Source organism: Corvus moneduloides, chromosome 6, assembly GCF_009650955.1.
Source record: "Corvus moneduloides isolate bCorMon1 chromosome 6, bCorMon1.pri, whole genome shotgun sequence".
Lineage (NCBI taxonomy): Eukaryota > Metazoa > Chordata > Aves > Passeriformes > Corvidae > Corvus > Corvus moneduloides.
In genome coordinates this window covers 63,262,043-63,278,282 of record NC_045481.1, presented here as the reverse complement: position 1 = coordinate 63,278,282, position 16,240 = coordinate 63,262,043, and the positions used below count along the sequence as shown (strand labels likewise).

General features: G+C 53.7%; 2 protein-coding genes across 3 annotated transcripts; both read left to right on the top strand.

The window, feature by feature from the left end:
• The first annotated feature begins 6 nt into the window (after positions 1-6).
• On the top strand, positions 7-10,223 carry MRPL21 (mitochondrial ribosomal protein L21). The gene is made up of 7 exons (XM_032112004.1): positions 7-74; positions 666-726; positions 1,888-1,973; positions 4,153-4,316; positions 5,932-5,984; positions 9,375-9,478; positions 10,004-10,223. Exons 1-7 carry the CDS (start codon positions 44-46, stop codon positions 10,066-10,068), a joined length of 564 nt encoding a protein of 187 aa, XP_031967895.1. The 5' UTR covers positions 7-43; the 3' UTR covers positions 10,069-10,223.
• A 2,075-nt stretch (positions 10,224-12,298) lies between these two features.
• Positions 12,299-15,653, top strand: LOC116445362. 2 transcript variants are annotated; one of them, XM_032111936.1, is made up of 4 exons: positions 12,299-12,634; positions 13,743-13,893; positions 14,420-14,883; positions 15,567-15,653. In XM_032111936.1, the coding sequence occupies exons 1-4, from the start codon at positions 12,319-12,321 to the stop codon at positions 15,584-15,586; spliced, it is 951 nt and encodes a 316-aa protein (XP_031967827.1). In that variant the 5' UTR covers positions 12,299-12,318; the 3' UTR covers positions 15,587-15,653. The 2 variants fall into 2 exon arrangements, with proteins under 2 accessions (XP_031967827.1, XP_031967826.1); XM_032111935.1 differs by lacking the exon at positions 15,567-15,653 and having other exon boundaries at positions 14,420-15,243.
• Positions 15,654-16,240: the final 587 nt, after the last annotated feature.

Here is a 16,240-nt window from a genome sequence, read left to right as displayed (position 1 = left end):
GGCCCCGCCCCCGCGGTTCCGCGTCCGGCGCGAGGTCACCGCGATGGCGGCGGCGCGAGCGCGGCGGGCGGGAGGTGAGCGGGCACCGGGAACGGCACCGGGAACGGCACCGGGAACGGGAACAGTCCCTTCCCCTGCTGCTGGGAGGGAAGGAGGGAGCTCTGCCAGCTGCTGGGATGGAGGGAAGGAGGCGGGCAGTAGGTCAGGGTCTCCGCTGCTGCCTCCTGGCCCCGCTGTATCTCTGCCGTGCACCTGCTGGATGAGCCCTGGAGCGCTTCCCTGGGTGGAAGTGGAAGGGATTCGGAGCAGCCCGAAAGCCGGGCCATGTTCACGAAAAGCAGAATCAGCTTTACACAGTTCTTCCCGCCGTGGCATAAACCCTTCAGCAAAATCCAGGGGAGGGGAGGGAGTAGGGGCTTCATCAATCTCCTCATTCCCGGGCTGGGAAGGGGCTGCCCCAGGGAGGTTTGGAGTCCCCGTCCCTGCAGCTGTCCAAGGAATGCCCGGACGTGGCACTCGGTGCTCTGGGCTGGGGACAAGGTGGGGACCGGGCACAGCTTGGACTCCATGGTCTGGGAGGGCTTTTCCAGCCTAAATGATTCTGGAATTCTGCAAAAGCCCAGCAGCTGCTGCCTGTGTTTCATTCCCTCCTCTCTCCCTTTCAGCCTCCCTGCTGTCGGCTGCGGTCCGGCACCGGAGTTCCCAGAGCTCGTCCCCACAGCCAGGGTAATGTCACTTTGCCTTTTCCCCCTGGAATGCCGGCCTGCTTCAGCGGGGTGGGCAGGGCAGCTGGCTTTCCTTCGGGAAGGAGGCTTGCTCACTCTGTCGCTTCCCGATGTTTTGGACTCTGCCTACCTTCAGTCACCTTTCCCAGAAGGGTGCTTCCCTTCATTTTGTATTTTTGGGGTTTTTTTTGTCCCACGCCTGGAAGTGTCCAAGGCCTGGTTGAACAGGACTTGGAGCAAGCTGGTGCGGTGGAAGGTGTTTCTGCCTTGGGCTGGGACTGGATGAGCTTTAGCATCCATTCCAAGCCAGACCTTTCTGGAATTCTGTGATAACTCTTCCAACGGGACCTTTAGGCTTCGCTTTTTCCAGCACTTTGGGAGCTGCCTGTTGTGCTTTTATTCCATTCCCCGTGCCGGGATCTCCTGCAGGACTGAGCTGCTTCTGGCTGTGACCAGGAGGGGACACTGCAGGAGCAGAGAATTCCTGCCGCAGGGAACGGCAGGATGTGCTCTTCCCTCTTCCTGCTCATCCTCTAGGGTCAGAGATCCTTGGATCTCTGCCTGGGTGACACAGCACCCAAAATCCTCACTAAACCCCGTGAGGCCTCGGGGCCTGTGGTCAGGTCCTCACAGGTACTTGGAGGTCCTGTTAAATTAAAGCCCTCTGGGACGTTTGGCTGGGGGTTACCGAGTAAATCAATCATTGCAAAGGATCTTGAGTCAATTTGGCTTTTTTCCCACTCCCATCTCATGTTTATTCCTGAATATTTTATGCCGTTTGTGCATCCTGTGGTGCTTAGGCAAAGTGGGGATTTCTGCACGCAGGACAACCTGAACTGCCCACCCCTGAGGGGGATGGTGTTTGCTTTTTGCTCTGGGATGCTATTTACAAAATCTACTAAGTTTTCAGATTTCAGGAACCACAACTTTTGTGGCCATCTCATGGAGCCTTCCTAGGCAAATATTCCTCCTCTTTATATATAAGATTGGTTTTTTGTGCTATTGCAGATTCTTGCCTAGTTGTTACCTGTAATCTGATGACTTTTGGTTGGATGTTAATATCCGTTTCTGTTCCATCTCCTTTTTCCTTTTTTCCTCTCCCTGTTTTCCATCTCTTGGCAGTATCTGTTTGCTGCAGTGAGTTTTACCTTGTCCTTCACAGACTTGCTGCCAAAACTTCCCTGACTTCGCCCCCATGGCCTGAAGTGAAACTTCCAGATCCAGTGGAAGAAGCCAAGTATCATGCAGGTAAAAGTCTTAAATCTGGTCTTCCAGCATTGCCTCAAGGCCTGACTGAGCATAAATGCCTGCAGCTGGAAGTTTGTGTTCCTCACGTTTTTTGGTGGTTTTTTTTTTCGTTTCTCACGTGTTTCAGTGTCGCTGGAATTGTGCTCCAGCTGCTGGTTTGGGAGATTTGGGTACAATGCGATTTTTCCTTAGTTTGCAGCAGCTTGTTGTGCTGCCAGAGGAACCTTACCTGATGCGATGTGTGGCATGAAACAAGGTACTAAAAAAACTAAAAGCGTGAGAGAAGCCTTTCGGGCAGGAGAAGTGAGCTATTTTGCATTCACTGTCTAAATCAAAGCCAGCAGGAGCAGTTGGATGGTGGGCACATGGAGAGCTGGTGTATTTCGGTGCATAAAACAGAACCTCCAGCCAGCAGGAGCAGTTGGATGGTGGGCACAGGACAGACCTGCAGAGGCAGGACACAGCGTGACACAACGGTGGTGGTCGTGTCCCCTCAGCTTGTCAGGACTGCTGGGTGAGAGGGAACGGCCTCAAGCTGTGCCAGGGCAGGTTCAGGTTGGACATCAGGAGGAATTTCCTCATGGAAAGGGTGGCCAGGCCTTGGCAGGGGCTGCCCAGGGAGGTTTGGAGTCCCCACCCCTGGAGGTGCCCAAGGAATGACCGGGCATGGCCCTCAGTGCTCTGGGCTGGGGACAAGGTTGGCAAGGAGAGCTGAGCTCACCTCCCTGCAGATCTCCCCCATCACGTGGCTGGAGAGTGTCCCTAATGGAGGGATGTGCTTTGGAGAGAGCCTCCTGCTCCACGTCTCCTCCCGGGCTGTTTTGATCCTGCTTTTTATCTGCTCCGTGCTCCTGGGATTGCTCAAGTGACAGATGGGTGCCTGTCCCTGCGTGTGAAATAACCCAGCAGCGAACCACAAACTGCTCCGTGCGAGCCCTGCGGGGAGTGGGGTCCCATCCTCAGGGCTTGGTGCCATCCCTGATGGATTCCCTCCTGCTGCTGCTGCTGAACGTTATCTCCTGGCTGTGCTCATCCGCAGGGAACAGCAGCGGGAGCATTGCAGTTCTGCCTCCTGTCTCCTGCTGGCTGTGGAAACAGCCCCGGATATTTTGGGATGGGTCTCTCTGCATGGTGCTGAGATCCAAGCCAGCAATCACTTGATGTTTCCTGGCACTGGAGGTGTTGGAAGAGTTATCAACAACTTTATCCTGGTGGGAACTGCTGCAGCTCCTGCCCTACAAGTAATTTGTGTTCCTACCTCTAGCTTTAAGTTTGTATCCTCTGGCTTGGAACTTGGACCTTTTCCGAGTGTTCCTGTAAGGATTGGGTTGGGTTTGCCTGGCTGCTGGATTCCTGTCTGTCCCAAAGGGATGTTCTGTTTGCATTCCAGGAAAAAAAAAAAGAAAAAAGGATTTGGCCACTTTTTAGGACAATGAGGACAATGTGTTTTTCTGGACAGCAGGGAGGGTGGGAAGCTGCTGCTTGGCAGTGGGATGGTGTCAAGGAGCAACACCTTTTGGTGTTCCTGTAAAAGCTGGGTTTGGATTCACTGCCCAGGAGGCTGATCACAGGAAATGGAGTTCGTCCACATGCAGGACCTGGCTTCAGGATCCTGTTCCTCCATGCACGGGGGAAGAGGTTTTTCTGGGAGGGAGCAAGGGACAGGTGTCTCTTGTCCTTGCTGCAGGTACACATTCTCAGGCTGGGCTTTGTCATGTGCTGGAAGCCTTTTCCCAAGCTCTTCCTGACGTTCCTGTGTGCCTTAGGCACTACTCAGAGTTCTGGGCTGTCTGCATATGACTTGGAACTGGAGGGAATTTCCTCCAAAGGCGGGATGCATGGACAAGAGCTCTTTGCTGGAATGCTTTATACCCAAGTACAGTACACTTTGGGTTGCCTGAGGAACGGGCTGAGAGTCAGCAGTGTAGAGAACTGCACAGTGTATACAAGATGTTTACTTACACGTGGCTTTGCCAGCACCTAAAATACAAATAACTCGTGAATTTTTAAAAAGGGAGGCTCACACGTCTGGGGAGCAACACTGCTGTTGATCCTTGCTTAAAGACTCCCAGGAGATAAGAGTGCTGGGGGGAGAGCCGGGTGGCTGGGTGGGTTTTCCCAGCCCTTCCCAGCTCTCTGGCCGTGCTGCCCTGATCCCTGCCTCTCTGTTTGCCAGCAGAAGTGGTGCGGAAGGTGAACGGGCTGATCTCCGCGGGGCAATACGGGCGGCTCTTCGCCGTCGTCCACTTCGCCAGCAAGCAGTGGAAAATCACCAGTGAAGACCTGATCATGATGGACAACGTCCTGGAGGCTGAGTGTGGAGACCGAATCCGCATGGAGAAGGTGAAAAAGCCAGAGCAGATTCCCTACAAACGTTCCTGGAGGCAAAACCCATCACCGGTTTTAACACCACGTCCCAAAGCGCTCCTGGGGGGTCTCCCGCCCTCATTCCAGCCCTTTGCTTAGTTCCAATTCCCTTAGTTCTGTTCCAGTTTCAGATATTATTGCAATTTCTGTTCAACAGGGCTGGAGTGAGTCTTGCCAGACTCCGTGGGGAGACAGATTTTTGTTGTCCTAACTCCGTCCAAAAAAAGAAAATGACAGTTGTTGTTTCCAGAGCCGGCAGCGAAAGCCTGTGTTTGCCTTGAGACTCCAACACCCCGGATCACAGAACCATTTAGGCTGCAAAAGACCTCTAAGATCATCGAGTCCAACCCCTTAATTCCTTGCAGGGCTCCCAGAGGGATTATAAACTCCTCAGGGCTCTGTAAGATCCTTATCGTGCTGGGCTGGGTGGAGGCAGAGGGATGGGGAACGGAGGGGAGAGTTGCCAAGATCCAATTAATATCTTTATCCTCAGCCTTGGACAACCAGCAGGGACTTGCAGAGGCTCATTAATCCAGACTGAAAGGAAATATTATGGAGTGGGATTCTGTTGGCTTCACCTTCGTGTGGGCTGTTGGAGCTAAGCAAGTAATTCAGGAGAGCTGAGGAGTTTTTGTGCTCAGCCTTTGCTCTGAAGCCCAGTTTCGAAGCAGCTTTTTAGGCATGTCCTCAGCTGTGTCCCACATCCCTGTGTCCAGCAGAAAGGAGGGATTTCTGTGGTGTAGCCAGCTCGGAATGCAAAGGTCTGGGTGGCAGTGAAGGTGAAAATTTGCCTGAGCACCAGAACCCTTTAGGGATTTTTTTTTTTTTTCTGTCTAAAACGAAAGCCAGGACTTCTCAGGATAATTTCTGTGTGGTTTTTAAGTGGGGCCAGAGGATTTGTGAGGCAGCCTGGGAGAAGTGGCTCCGGATGTGGCACCTGGGGACATGGTTTAGGGAAGATTATGGTGGTGCTGGGTTGATGGTTGGACTCCGTGACCTTGAAGGTCTCTTCCAACCTCGATGATTTAGTGAAATGCAGCCTCTTCCCACTGTATCCTCTCTTATCCTGCCTGTTCCTTTAGATGCAGCTGAAATGCCCCAAACCAGCAAGGGCTGGTGAACCCCCTCATGTTCATTTCTTTCTTTCCCATCTCGAGGCCTTACTGAGGAGAATGAGGGAATTGTTTCTCCACTGGGATTTGCAGCAACTGCTGTAAAAATCCAACAGTTTAGGAGCTGCCATTTGTCCAGATCCCACACGAGGCAGGTTGTTCTTCTTCCCTGATTGCTTTCCATATTTTTTTATGCCTGCTGGTGAGCCAGGACAGAGACGTTCAGTGTGTTCTGATCATGGAGAAAGATACTTCTGCAGTCTGTTTCAGTGGGATGAGCTCTCTGGAAGAGTAATGGCTCTGTCTCCAGCCTGTTTGCAGCTTTCCCCACCACCCCTGCAGTTAGTGTCAGGTTTGAAATGTGGGGAGGCCTGGCTTTAAGCAGTTTGACTCCTTTATGGCTGTAGAATTTGAAAGGTCTAGTTTGCATTTCTGCCAGGACAATGAGCAGTGATTTGTGCCTGATTTATTTCCCCCAGGTTCTGCTGGTTGGTGCTGACGACTTCACGCTCATTGGAAGGCCGCTGCTGGGGTAAGATGCTTCATAAAGAAATTATGTGGCATTTTTGTGCTTAATTGTGGTTTCAGGGCTCTGCAGTCCCTGAAACTGGGATTTATCAGCACTAACTGTGATCCCAGCCCTGTGGCTTTTGAAAGAATCACCAATGAAACAGCTCATCAGCCTCTGGTGACTCTCCCCCTCCCCAGTGCCAGGAGAGCAGCAGGTCCCAGTTCTGAGGTAGCTCTTGGATATTCACCTCAGTTGGATCTTTTCCTCCTTGCACAGACCAGCAGGACATGTTGCCCTTCAGCATCTTTACCTTCTTACCCTAATTTTGGTGGCAGTCATCTTGAAATAAGCCAGAAATCCTTTTCCTTAATCCCTCGAGTTGAGTTTTTAGCCCTTAGCCTTAATTTTAGGGCTCCTAATTTTTCCCTTGCTCTCAATCACGTAATCCAGCAGTCACAGAACTTGGGAGAAGTTTATCCCTTGGCACTGCCTCCATCCCAGTGCTGTAGGACTTGCTGTACAGAACCTCTGGTTCCTCAGGCTTTGCCTTCCCAGAGGGCCCAGGTGTTACTGCAGGTGGTATTTAGGAGTTATTTGTACAGTTTTAACGTGCCTTGAGTTGCACCAGTGGCACCTGCCTCAGGTCCCTGTGTGGGACAGGATTTTGGGAGCTGCCACTCCTTGTAACAGGACTGGAAGAGGATCTGGGTTAGCAGATCATGGGGATTCTATGAGTTACTGCCAGACAGTGCCCTTGGGGAAGGTTTTAGGAAGGGGAATCTCATTTCTAGGACTAGAAAGGGGCTTTTCGTTGTGGGATGTGCCACGTCAAGCAGGTGAGGAGCACCTTCCTTCCCCCAGCTCTGATCCAGGGGTCCTGGGGTGGTTCTTTGCAGCTCTTTGTGCTGGATTTGGCTCGGGGATGCCCAGGAGCTCCAGGACAGGAAGCAAACCAGCTGTTGGCTCCTGTAGGCGCCTGGAGGGTGTGGGAAGTGTTGGCAGCTGCGTGAGGCAGACCAGGCTGCACATCTGGCCTGGACTCCAGGGCCTTTGGCTGAAGGGAGTCAGTGGGAGGAGGAAGAGGCTGGCCACGAAGAGTGAAGGCTGGGGGGAGGTGCCATCACCCCCTGAGCTGCAGGGGAACCACCGAAATCCCAGCTCTCTGGTACGGGATGGGGGAAAGGGGAAGTGGGATGGGAAAAGGGCGTCACCAGCAGCGTGCACTGCGGTTCTCTCACACAGTCCCCTAGCCCACAGGCATTTTGGGGAGGGGAGAAGAGGCTGGATGAGAGCAGAGGCAGTTCTGTCTCTCTGTTGTTGGATAAATAAACACCCGGTGAGCGCTCACAGCCCGAGACACTTCACCGGAGCCGCTTCCTGCCGGCTCCCCAGCGTGTCCTGTTTGGGACAGCTGGACAGGGTTTGTTCCTCTGATACCTCCCAGGATGACGCTCCTTTAAACCCTGAAACACCACATCTGCATGGCAGAGGCTATTCTGGGAGCTGCTGGCTGGCTCCTGCTCTGGAATCCTTCGGGCTCCGTGTTTGTCCAAGTCGCTGCCTGCCCCGGCTGGCACAAGGGCTGGAGCCCGTCTTAGGCATGAGTGGAGGGAAAGTTTGGCTTATTTCTGGACAAAATAGAGCTGATGGGAATTTTCCCTCTAGGAAACCTCGCTGTTTCTCCTGCTGCCTGCTCCTTTTTGCAGTGGAAATGCCAAAGGCCTTGTCCCAGACAGCCGGGCCAGGATTCACTCCTGTGGGGCAGCTGGAGTTATGACCTCCAAGAATTATGATCCTGTGGGCTTGTAGCTTGCCTGGATCTTTTTCTCTGCCTCTTGACAGCACCTTTCAGTCCAGCTCAGATCCAGAGTGAGATTCCAGCCAGAGTTTTTCCCGCCTCCTGCAAAAATCCAATCCATGGAACATTTTGCTGCTGAAGGCAGCAGGCCCAGCTGTGTCGGGCTCTGGGAAATGTGTGACCCCCTTCTTATTTTTATGGACATTCCAGTCATACCTAAAACGTTTGATAGAGATTTTTATTTTTTTCCTTGGGCTCTGTTTTGCTGAGAACTTGTCCTGCCCACGAGCTCTTCTCCAGCGAGTTGGTTTCTGTTGTGCTTCAGCCTCCTGCCAGCAGTTCCTAGAGCTGTGTCCCTCAGAGAACTCACCAGAGCCTTGAATCCAGGAAGTTTAGTCCCAAGTTAGTGGTAAACCACGGCCTGAGTGCAGTTTGCTCCCTGGTTTCTCCCTCAGGGTGGCAGGGCGTGTGTGTGGTTCAGTGGTGCTGGATCTGGAGCAAACCCTGGAGCTGGGATGTCGGGGTCACCCAGTGGCCTCTTAAAATCTACATTGTTCTCTGGCTCTTTTCTTCTGGGCTGGTCACTAACTGCAGATAAATCAGTTTCCTCCAGGATCCAGTCTCTGATTTAATCACACCCCCAGGGTGGATTTTAAGAGATGGTGGCTGTCTGAAGCCTTTGGCCTCCCAGTGACCTTGCTGGAACAATTTCAGCTGGATGGGCTTCCCCCTCTGCCCCCCTCAAGTGCAGACAGAGCCGTTTGTCAGCAAAATGGTCTTTAAATGTCTTCCTGTGGCAAACTTAACGAGCTTTTAATGGAATTCTGCAGTGCTGTGCATGGAAGAGCAGCTCCTCCTCCTTCCCTGTGGCTGCTGACTAAAACCCCCCTGTCCAAAGCTCCAGTCTGGATCCTGCCTGGGGGTTCTCACCTTCTGAGACCCTTGAAGCATATCAAGGTTGATCACAGTTGTTTCAGCAAAACTTCGTTTTTTCCAAAAATTTTCCCAAATTGTCATTTTCCCAAAAATTGTGTTCTCGCAGCAGCAGCTTGTGGCAAGCCTTGCTAAACGCTGGCTGCGGTGGAAAATTGCTTAGGGTTCATTAGAACAATTAATTTAAAAATTATTGGGAAAGTTATAGTGTTTCCAGCAAGGTGAGGTTTTCTTCCAGCTGTCTGTGATGCCGTAGAGGAGGAGGAGGAGGAGGAGGAAGGATTTCTGTGGTGACCAGGAGCGGGGATGGGCTCATCCCGTGCCTAAACCCAAGCAGGGCCCATGAGATCCGCCTGGAGGTGCCAGGGGAATTCCTCTTGCCGCAATCCTCCAGGTTCCCGCAGGTCCCTGTCTCTCCTGCCTGCTCAGGTGGGATGATCTCATCCCTCACGTGACAGGGAAGTTGGGACCTGTGGCTTCTCCCGATCCAGGCACAGCACCTGGAGGCTTTTGGCCGTGCCTGGGCAGGTGGCCCTCCTCCCACGGAGGATCTGCAGTTCCCGGGATCTGGCTCTGCCAGGCTAGATGTGTTATCCACGCGTCTCTTCTCCCAGAAACCCGCTCCCCGGGAGCAGGACGTCAGTAACTAAAACCTGATGCCTCTAACACTCATTTTTAAGGAAGGACCTGGTCCGTGTGGAGGCCACGGTGATTGAGAAGACCGAGTCGTGGCCCAAAGTCAACATGCGCTTCTGGAGGAGGCACAACTTCCAGAGGAAGAAAAGTAAGAGGGAAAGGACGTGTTTCCTTCCCTGCTGGACGTGGGAGGGGAGGTATCCCAGCACAAGGACCCGAGGAAGGGGCTCGTTCTCTGTGTCCCCAGAGCCCCTCAGGGCCCAGCCCCTCTCCCAGGCATGCCCACAGAGCACTGGGATTTAATATTCCCTCAGTGTTCCCTAAACTTCCTGGGCAGGAGAGCAATCCCATCCTCTTCCCAAAGCCTTAAACGCTGGATGTGTCCTCACAGCTGCCCGCAGGCCCCAGCAGGGTCCTGTGTGGGTTTTGGTTGCCAAGTGACTCTTCCTTCTCTGCCAGAGGGAAGAATCCTGGCTGTTTTCATATGGATGGGATGGATGGAAAAGCCTTGACCAGGCTGCCCCAGTGCCACTCTGGGACCTGCTGTCCTTGGCATCCCCATGGAATGCAGCTGTCTGCCAGCACCGCCCTCCAGGCGCCCTGGCATGAGGTTGGCACCAGGTTTATGCTGGTACCTGATCCTTCTTTTTCCCCCCTTTTCCTTCTTTTTCAGTCATTGCCAACCCCCAGACCGTCCTCCGGATCAACACCATCGAAATCTACCCCTGCTTGTCCTGACTGGGGGGGCTGTGCCTGGGAATCACTGCTGCTCCAGGGAATTGTGGAAATAAAACGGCCTCGGCACTGGGAAGTCCTGGACTTGTTGCTGTGATGGGAAATGGGAATCTCTATGTGCTTTCTTTTTAAAATAATGGAATATTTTTTAAACTGCTGCTTCAGCTTTGCTGGTGTTTCTTTGGCAGGGGTTTGGAAGCCCCCAGGATCCCTTGCTGGCTGTCCGGCCTTTTCATGCCTCCCTGAACTTTAGGAATTCGGGAATTCCGGTCATGTAATTCCTGGCGTTGTGTGGCTCCAGGGAACATCCTGGGGTACAGTGTGGCCCTCAGCCCGTGGCACTGAAGAGAGCAGTGAAACCAGGAGACTGCAGGGTCCTGAATCTACTCCCAGATCATGCCAAGGGGTGAAAATCCTTCTTAAGGATTAGCACTGGGAAGTGGAGCTGAAAAATTCCCCTCTTGAAGGTGAGCAGCAATGAACTGTGTGTGTGTGTAACACTGTCAGAACGAGGCACTGGTGGCTCAGCAGGGATTTTGTGCCTGTTTTAGAGCTGGATTTTGGCCTGCTGCGTGTACTCCATGTCTAGATCCTGGTCTTTCCCCTCTTTTGTGGCTGCACATTGAGCACTGTCCTTTCCTGAGCAGCACATAACGAGGCCATGTGGATCCAGCCAAGGCCTGCTGGTGTTTCCAGGCTGGATATCCACCAGGACTGGAGTTTCCTGGAGTTGCTTGTACTGTGGGGTTCTTAAAATCCCACCATGGGAAGGGATAACAGGCCCTGCTCACCTTGTCACTTCCCTAGGGAATACCTTGCTTCAAACTGGGCGGAAAATCCACGTTTGGGTGTCCTTTGCACTCCCACCGTGTCTCCTCCTGGGACAAAGGTTGCCGCAACCCTGTCCTGAAGGAAGTGGGAGTTTTCTTCCATCTGGGACTTGCCCTGGCTATCCAATGTCACAATTCCTTTGGGAGATCAGGTGCCACTCGGGTGGCTCTGGCTGCATCTCACCTTCAGCTGGAGAAGGACTCGGGTGTGCCAGGGTCGAGCTGGTTCTTCAGCCACTGGAGACAGCTGGATCTGCAGGGGTGGACTCAGCCCTTCCTATTTCAGATCCTCTGGCACAAATAGCCCTTGGGAATGCTGCTCCTTCCCTGCTGCTGAGGTTGGACACGCGGTTTTCAGCAGCCGACGGAACACGGAGGCAGGGACCGCTTGGATCGTCGCAATCCTTGTTCCCAGCCTCTTACAATCATCTCCAAAAATCATCTCCCACCTCTTCGCCTTCTCCCACAGGTGACTGCAGTTCCACGCTGGGAGCAGCAGATCCCAGCAGCAGGCAGGGAGTGCTGTGGGCTGGCACAGGGACCACAGCCTCCGGATGCGGGCTGTTCCCGGTCCACAGCGGAAGCGGCGTTTGCCAGCCGAAGGAGTTGGCCTGGAAACCCTCAGTCCCTCCGTGCTTGAGCGCTGGGGCTAAGAAACAGCATGTCTTGGCTCTTAAGGGGATGTAGCAGGAATGTTCTGTCCTTCCCAAATAGGAAGAAACACTTGGAAATAACATGAGATTCAGGGCTCGGAAATACGGAGGGCAGAGGCTGCTGTGGAGTCAAAGGAAAAGCAAAGGGCTTAAGTTCTGTCAGTCTGATCCCCCAAAAAGCCCTTGGGAATGTAGTTTTGATCCAAGTGAGATACTGCACAAAATTAGGGTGGTTTCACGGCACTTTGAGGGGGGACAAAAATTCAGGAAGGGAAAATCCAACCAGTATCAGGAAGTTCTTGGTTTGAAAAGTTTATGATGCAAAACAAGCAGGTTTTATTGGAACTATTTTTTCAGACTGAGGTAAAAAGGGATTGTTTTAATGCTTTCTTCAAGGGAGTTTAAATCAAAAGCTTTTTGTCGTTCCAAGTGGAAGCAGGAATGCCCAGTTCTCTGGGATGAAGTCACAGGTCTCCACGTGGCTTCATGTGTCCGGGGGCGATCCTTGTCACCCTTCCTGGTGCTAAATAGCACTGAAATAGCTTAAGAGCAGCAATTTCTCAACAAAGCAGGTTTGGGGGTTTTTCTCCTTAAGTACTGATTCCTGGCGGAAAGTTACCCGCCGGGACAAAACAGCTCCGGGTGGAATTTGAGATGCTTTGCCCGGAGCTGAAGATCCACGTGGGTCGGACAAGGAGCAGGCCTGGGCTCTGGCCACCCCTGTGGCGTCTGTCCCCCCGGGAGGGAGGCTCGGAGCCGGAGCAGAGGGCATGTGCTGGGAACTGGGAGTGAATTCCAGCGCTGATCCCTGCCCGCTGGCCACAAAGCCGCTGCCTGTGCTGCTCCTGCTGTGCTTTCCAAGAATGCCAGCAGGGCTCCACGGCAGCAGAACGGCTGGCTCTGCAGCCCTGACATTTCCCATCAGAAGGAAGCGTTGTTTTCTTGCCAGCTGCGAGATTTGCTCGGGAAGAGCTGTCGGGAGTGACTCGGGAGGTGCCGCTGCTGCTCTGCCGGCTCCCCATGGCATCCCTGTTTCGGGCAGGAGCACCGAGCGGATCCCTGGCCCTGCTGCTCCCTGGATCCCAGGTGTGTGTCCCCCGAGACCCCTCCTTGCCCTCCCCTCTCTGGGAGGGGTTTGAATCCCTGATTTCTGTGTGCCACGCACTGAGCCCAGCCCCCTGACCTCTTCCTCTGCCCTTTCAAGAGTGGCCCATGGCATCAGAATTCCTTTGTGGCTCCAGGTTTTTCCCTCCCCCTCAGCTCTAGCTGCTTTTGGGAGCTGCTTTGGAGCGAGGTTTCCAGCATTTCAAAGGCTGGTGCTGTTCCAAGCCCCTCCAATGCTCTGGATGTTGCAGCCTTGAGGGGCTTGGACTTGTGTTTCACATAAAATCCTTCTTGTGACTGAAGGTAAAGCAGCCCCATCCTGGCCATCCCACGGGATCCCTTTTTGCAGCGTTTCTGGAGGTTTAAGTTACTTCCATGATGGGGTCTCTCTTCCTTCCCTCAGCACGCTGCTCTGTGTTCTAAAATCAGCTTCCCAAGCACAGCCATTCCCGCAGTGGGAAGCTTCCCGCCGTGAGGAGCTGTTTGCAGAGTCTGACGGAGCCTGGCAGATGGGGTCTGTGGCAGCGTCCTCCTTCCCAACAGCCAGCTCCTGCAGGAAAACAAAGTGCAGGACACTCTCTTTGGAGCCCACAGGGCAGCAGAGGGATTTAGCAGCTCCGTCAGGACATTTGGATCACGCGCTCTGCCAGGCCAGGAGCTGCCGCCGTTTATCCAGCTGCAAAGCAGCTCAGAAAGCTCTCGGGGCATGTTGTTCAGGCCCTGGGGTGGGAGGGAAATGCTGTTAATTTGCCCCTTCCCTGTGATTTTATCCCTCACAGCTTTGGGAAGGAGTCTTTGAGCTCTGACGTGGAGCCAGATTTGTTTTCTCAGCATGATCCGGCCGCGTGTCGGAATCCGCTTCAGCCGCAGGCAGGAACAGGACACCAGGAAACTCTGTTGGTTGGATTTCTCTCGCACTAGAGGTTTCATTATCTCCTGTGACCCAAAACCCGGCCTTTTATTAAAAAAAGAAAGGGAACGTGTTCCCAGTGGGTTCATGTTGATGCAAATCCCACCCGGAGGAGTCCGGCTGTGGCCGGCACGCCTGGACACGGGGCCTTTCATCTGTGTTCCCTCTCCCTATTTATAGCACATGGAGAAGCAGCTGGGATCTGTGTCCCTGTGCCTTGCCCTGGATGTGGTGGATGCAGAGTTTTCCCAGCTGGATTGGTGTCAGACAGAACAGAGTGGATCAAGGAATGTGAGGGGCTGAAGGCAGGGAGGACCCTTGGGTGTGCCAGGTTTGCTGCAGCAACCCAAAGTATGTTTGTGGACAGGGCAGTGTGGCATTGGTTGTATCCTTGGAGAGCATTCCCTGATGGAGCTGCACGTGGGAATGTCCGTGCAGTAATTAATGAGTGGCAATTAAATGTGGTGGGTGAGCTGGAAAAGGGTTTGAGCCCTTCAAATGGAGGCTTGGGAGAGGAGCTAAACCTTGGGGAACAAAGCTTTGAGATACCTCAGTCATTTTTGAACTGGAGTTGGCTCCCGCATGGATCTGTTGGCATTCCATGCCTTTGGATCATCTCGTGGAGAGAAGAGGGACTGGGGTTATCTTACCTTCCTTTCCTAAGTAAAAAACCACCATTGCCCTGTTTCAAAAGCACCAAAGTTCACTTTCTGGGCAGCTCTCAAAACACCTGACTACCCAGCAGGGAAGTGGTTTGGACATGGAACGGAATCCCCGCGATCCGAGGCTACGGCCTGAGGGGATTTGGCTCTTTGCTTTGGGCCAGCTTTCCATTTCAGCTGATTCTCTGTTTGCAGGGCCGTGATTCATGGGAGCCTCTGGCTTGGTTCCCGGAGCAGGCTCCGTGTCTTGAAGGACCGGCAAGTATGGAATAGCCTGCCCACAAATATTTCACCAGGACACAGTATCTCCTGCACCTTTCCCACCTGGCTCCGCCACGGAGCGCTGGAGGCGGATTATCCAGCGATCAGCGCTGATAAAGTCCTGTTTCCACTCTCATCCAGCCAAATATTCCCTGGCAAATGTGGGGCGTGGCGCTCAGTGCTCCCGTGGGAACACGCATGTGACTTCCACCACGCCGAGGAGAGCTGTGCGAGAGGAGCAGGAGTTTCTCCCAGCTGTGCCATCAGGGACACAGACTCCCCAGCTCCAGGACCTTTTCCTAAAGAATCCAGGGATGTATTTTTCTGGAGCAGCTGGTACTGGATTGGAAGGTCATTGTGGTCATGGAGGCAGTGGGAAGGGAGCCGATTTTCCCAAGGTGACAGAGGAAGTGCATGCTTCCATTTGAACTCCATCCTTCTTGTCCCTTTGTTCCCTCATCCCTGCCAATCCATGTGCTGTTAACGCACTCGGAATTAAGGCAGGTGTGACTGCCCAGCTCCCAGGGCTGTTGTTCCAAGGTGCTGCACCCGAGGCGAGGGCAGCAGGAACCTGGAGCAGCAGGAATTGTTGCTCTGCATTCCCCCAGCCAGCTCCTGCCTTCCAAAGTGCAAGGGTTGATTTTCCATGAAATTTGCCCGTTTGTTGTCACACAGCTCGCAGGAGAAGGGTTTTCTCTGTGGCTTCTCCCCCATTTGCCTGGAATCAGGCGATGTATTAAAGCTGGTATTGGAGAGGATCAGGCAAGAAGAGGACTTGATTGCAGACAACTCACTTCCGTAGGAAATGGGGCTAAAAATAGGGAAGGAATGTAATGGAGACTTCTTTTTCTTGACGCCCCCCATTCCCCAGCTGGGAGTCAGCTTTTGTCCCAAAATCTGTTTATTGCCTCGCTGTTGTTTCCTGGGCCCCAGATGTAGCCGGGAGCTTGATTTTTGGCTCTGGAGAAGCCGGAGCAGGGCCGTTTCCAGGGGCTGATGCACAAAGAGGACACATGTGATGGCAAGATGGGTTTCTGGGAGAGGTCTGCTGGCTCTCCACGACACTCCCTGTGTTATCCAGGGGCCTCCCTCCAGCACTGATCCCGCTGGCAGCAGCTGTGATCCCGATAACCCTGTGGCCAGTTGAGTGCTGATGTCCCTGTGGGCACCAGGATGTTCCCTTTGGACACCTGATAGGCGCTATAAATACCAGGTGGGCTCATGTTCCCTCAAGCACCAAGCGGGCTGTGCCAAGTCACCCCAGATGGTCAGGCTGAGAGATCCCTGTGCCAGAGAAGTGGCTGCAGCCTTTGGAAAAGGGACTGAGTCCCTGCTGTGGGCGTTTGAAGGCTCCACACCCTTGGCCAGGTCCCTTCTGCCAACTTCTTTTGCAGTACTGGAGTTGCCTGGGATCTGCATCCCACGGGTCAGAAGCATTCTGGGGCCTGATGGGAGAGAGTCAAGATGCTGCTCAAGCTGTTGCCGGGCTTTTCCCTCCTTCCCAGCACACCCAAGGCACATCCATGCCCGCTCCAGGTACTGCTCCGAGCTGTTCCACATTCCCTGCACACCTGGCTTCACCTTCCTGCTGCTGCTGAGCAGCCCGGTGGTGCTGCTGCACCAACATGCACCAAGTGTGTTCCAGGCCTGGTGTGGAGTCCTTGCTCTTGGACGTCCACGGGGATTTAGTCGCTGCTTTGCGCGGAGCCAGGAATCGCTCCTCGCCCTGCTCTTGGGACCAGGGGAAAGGCCGGG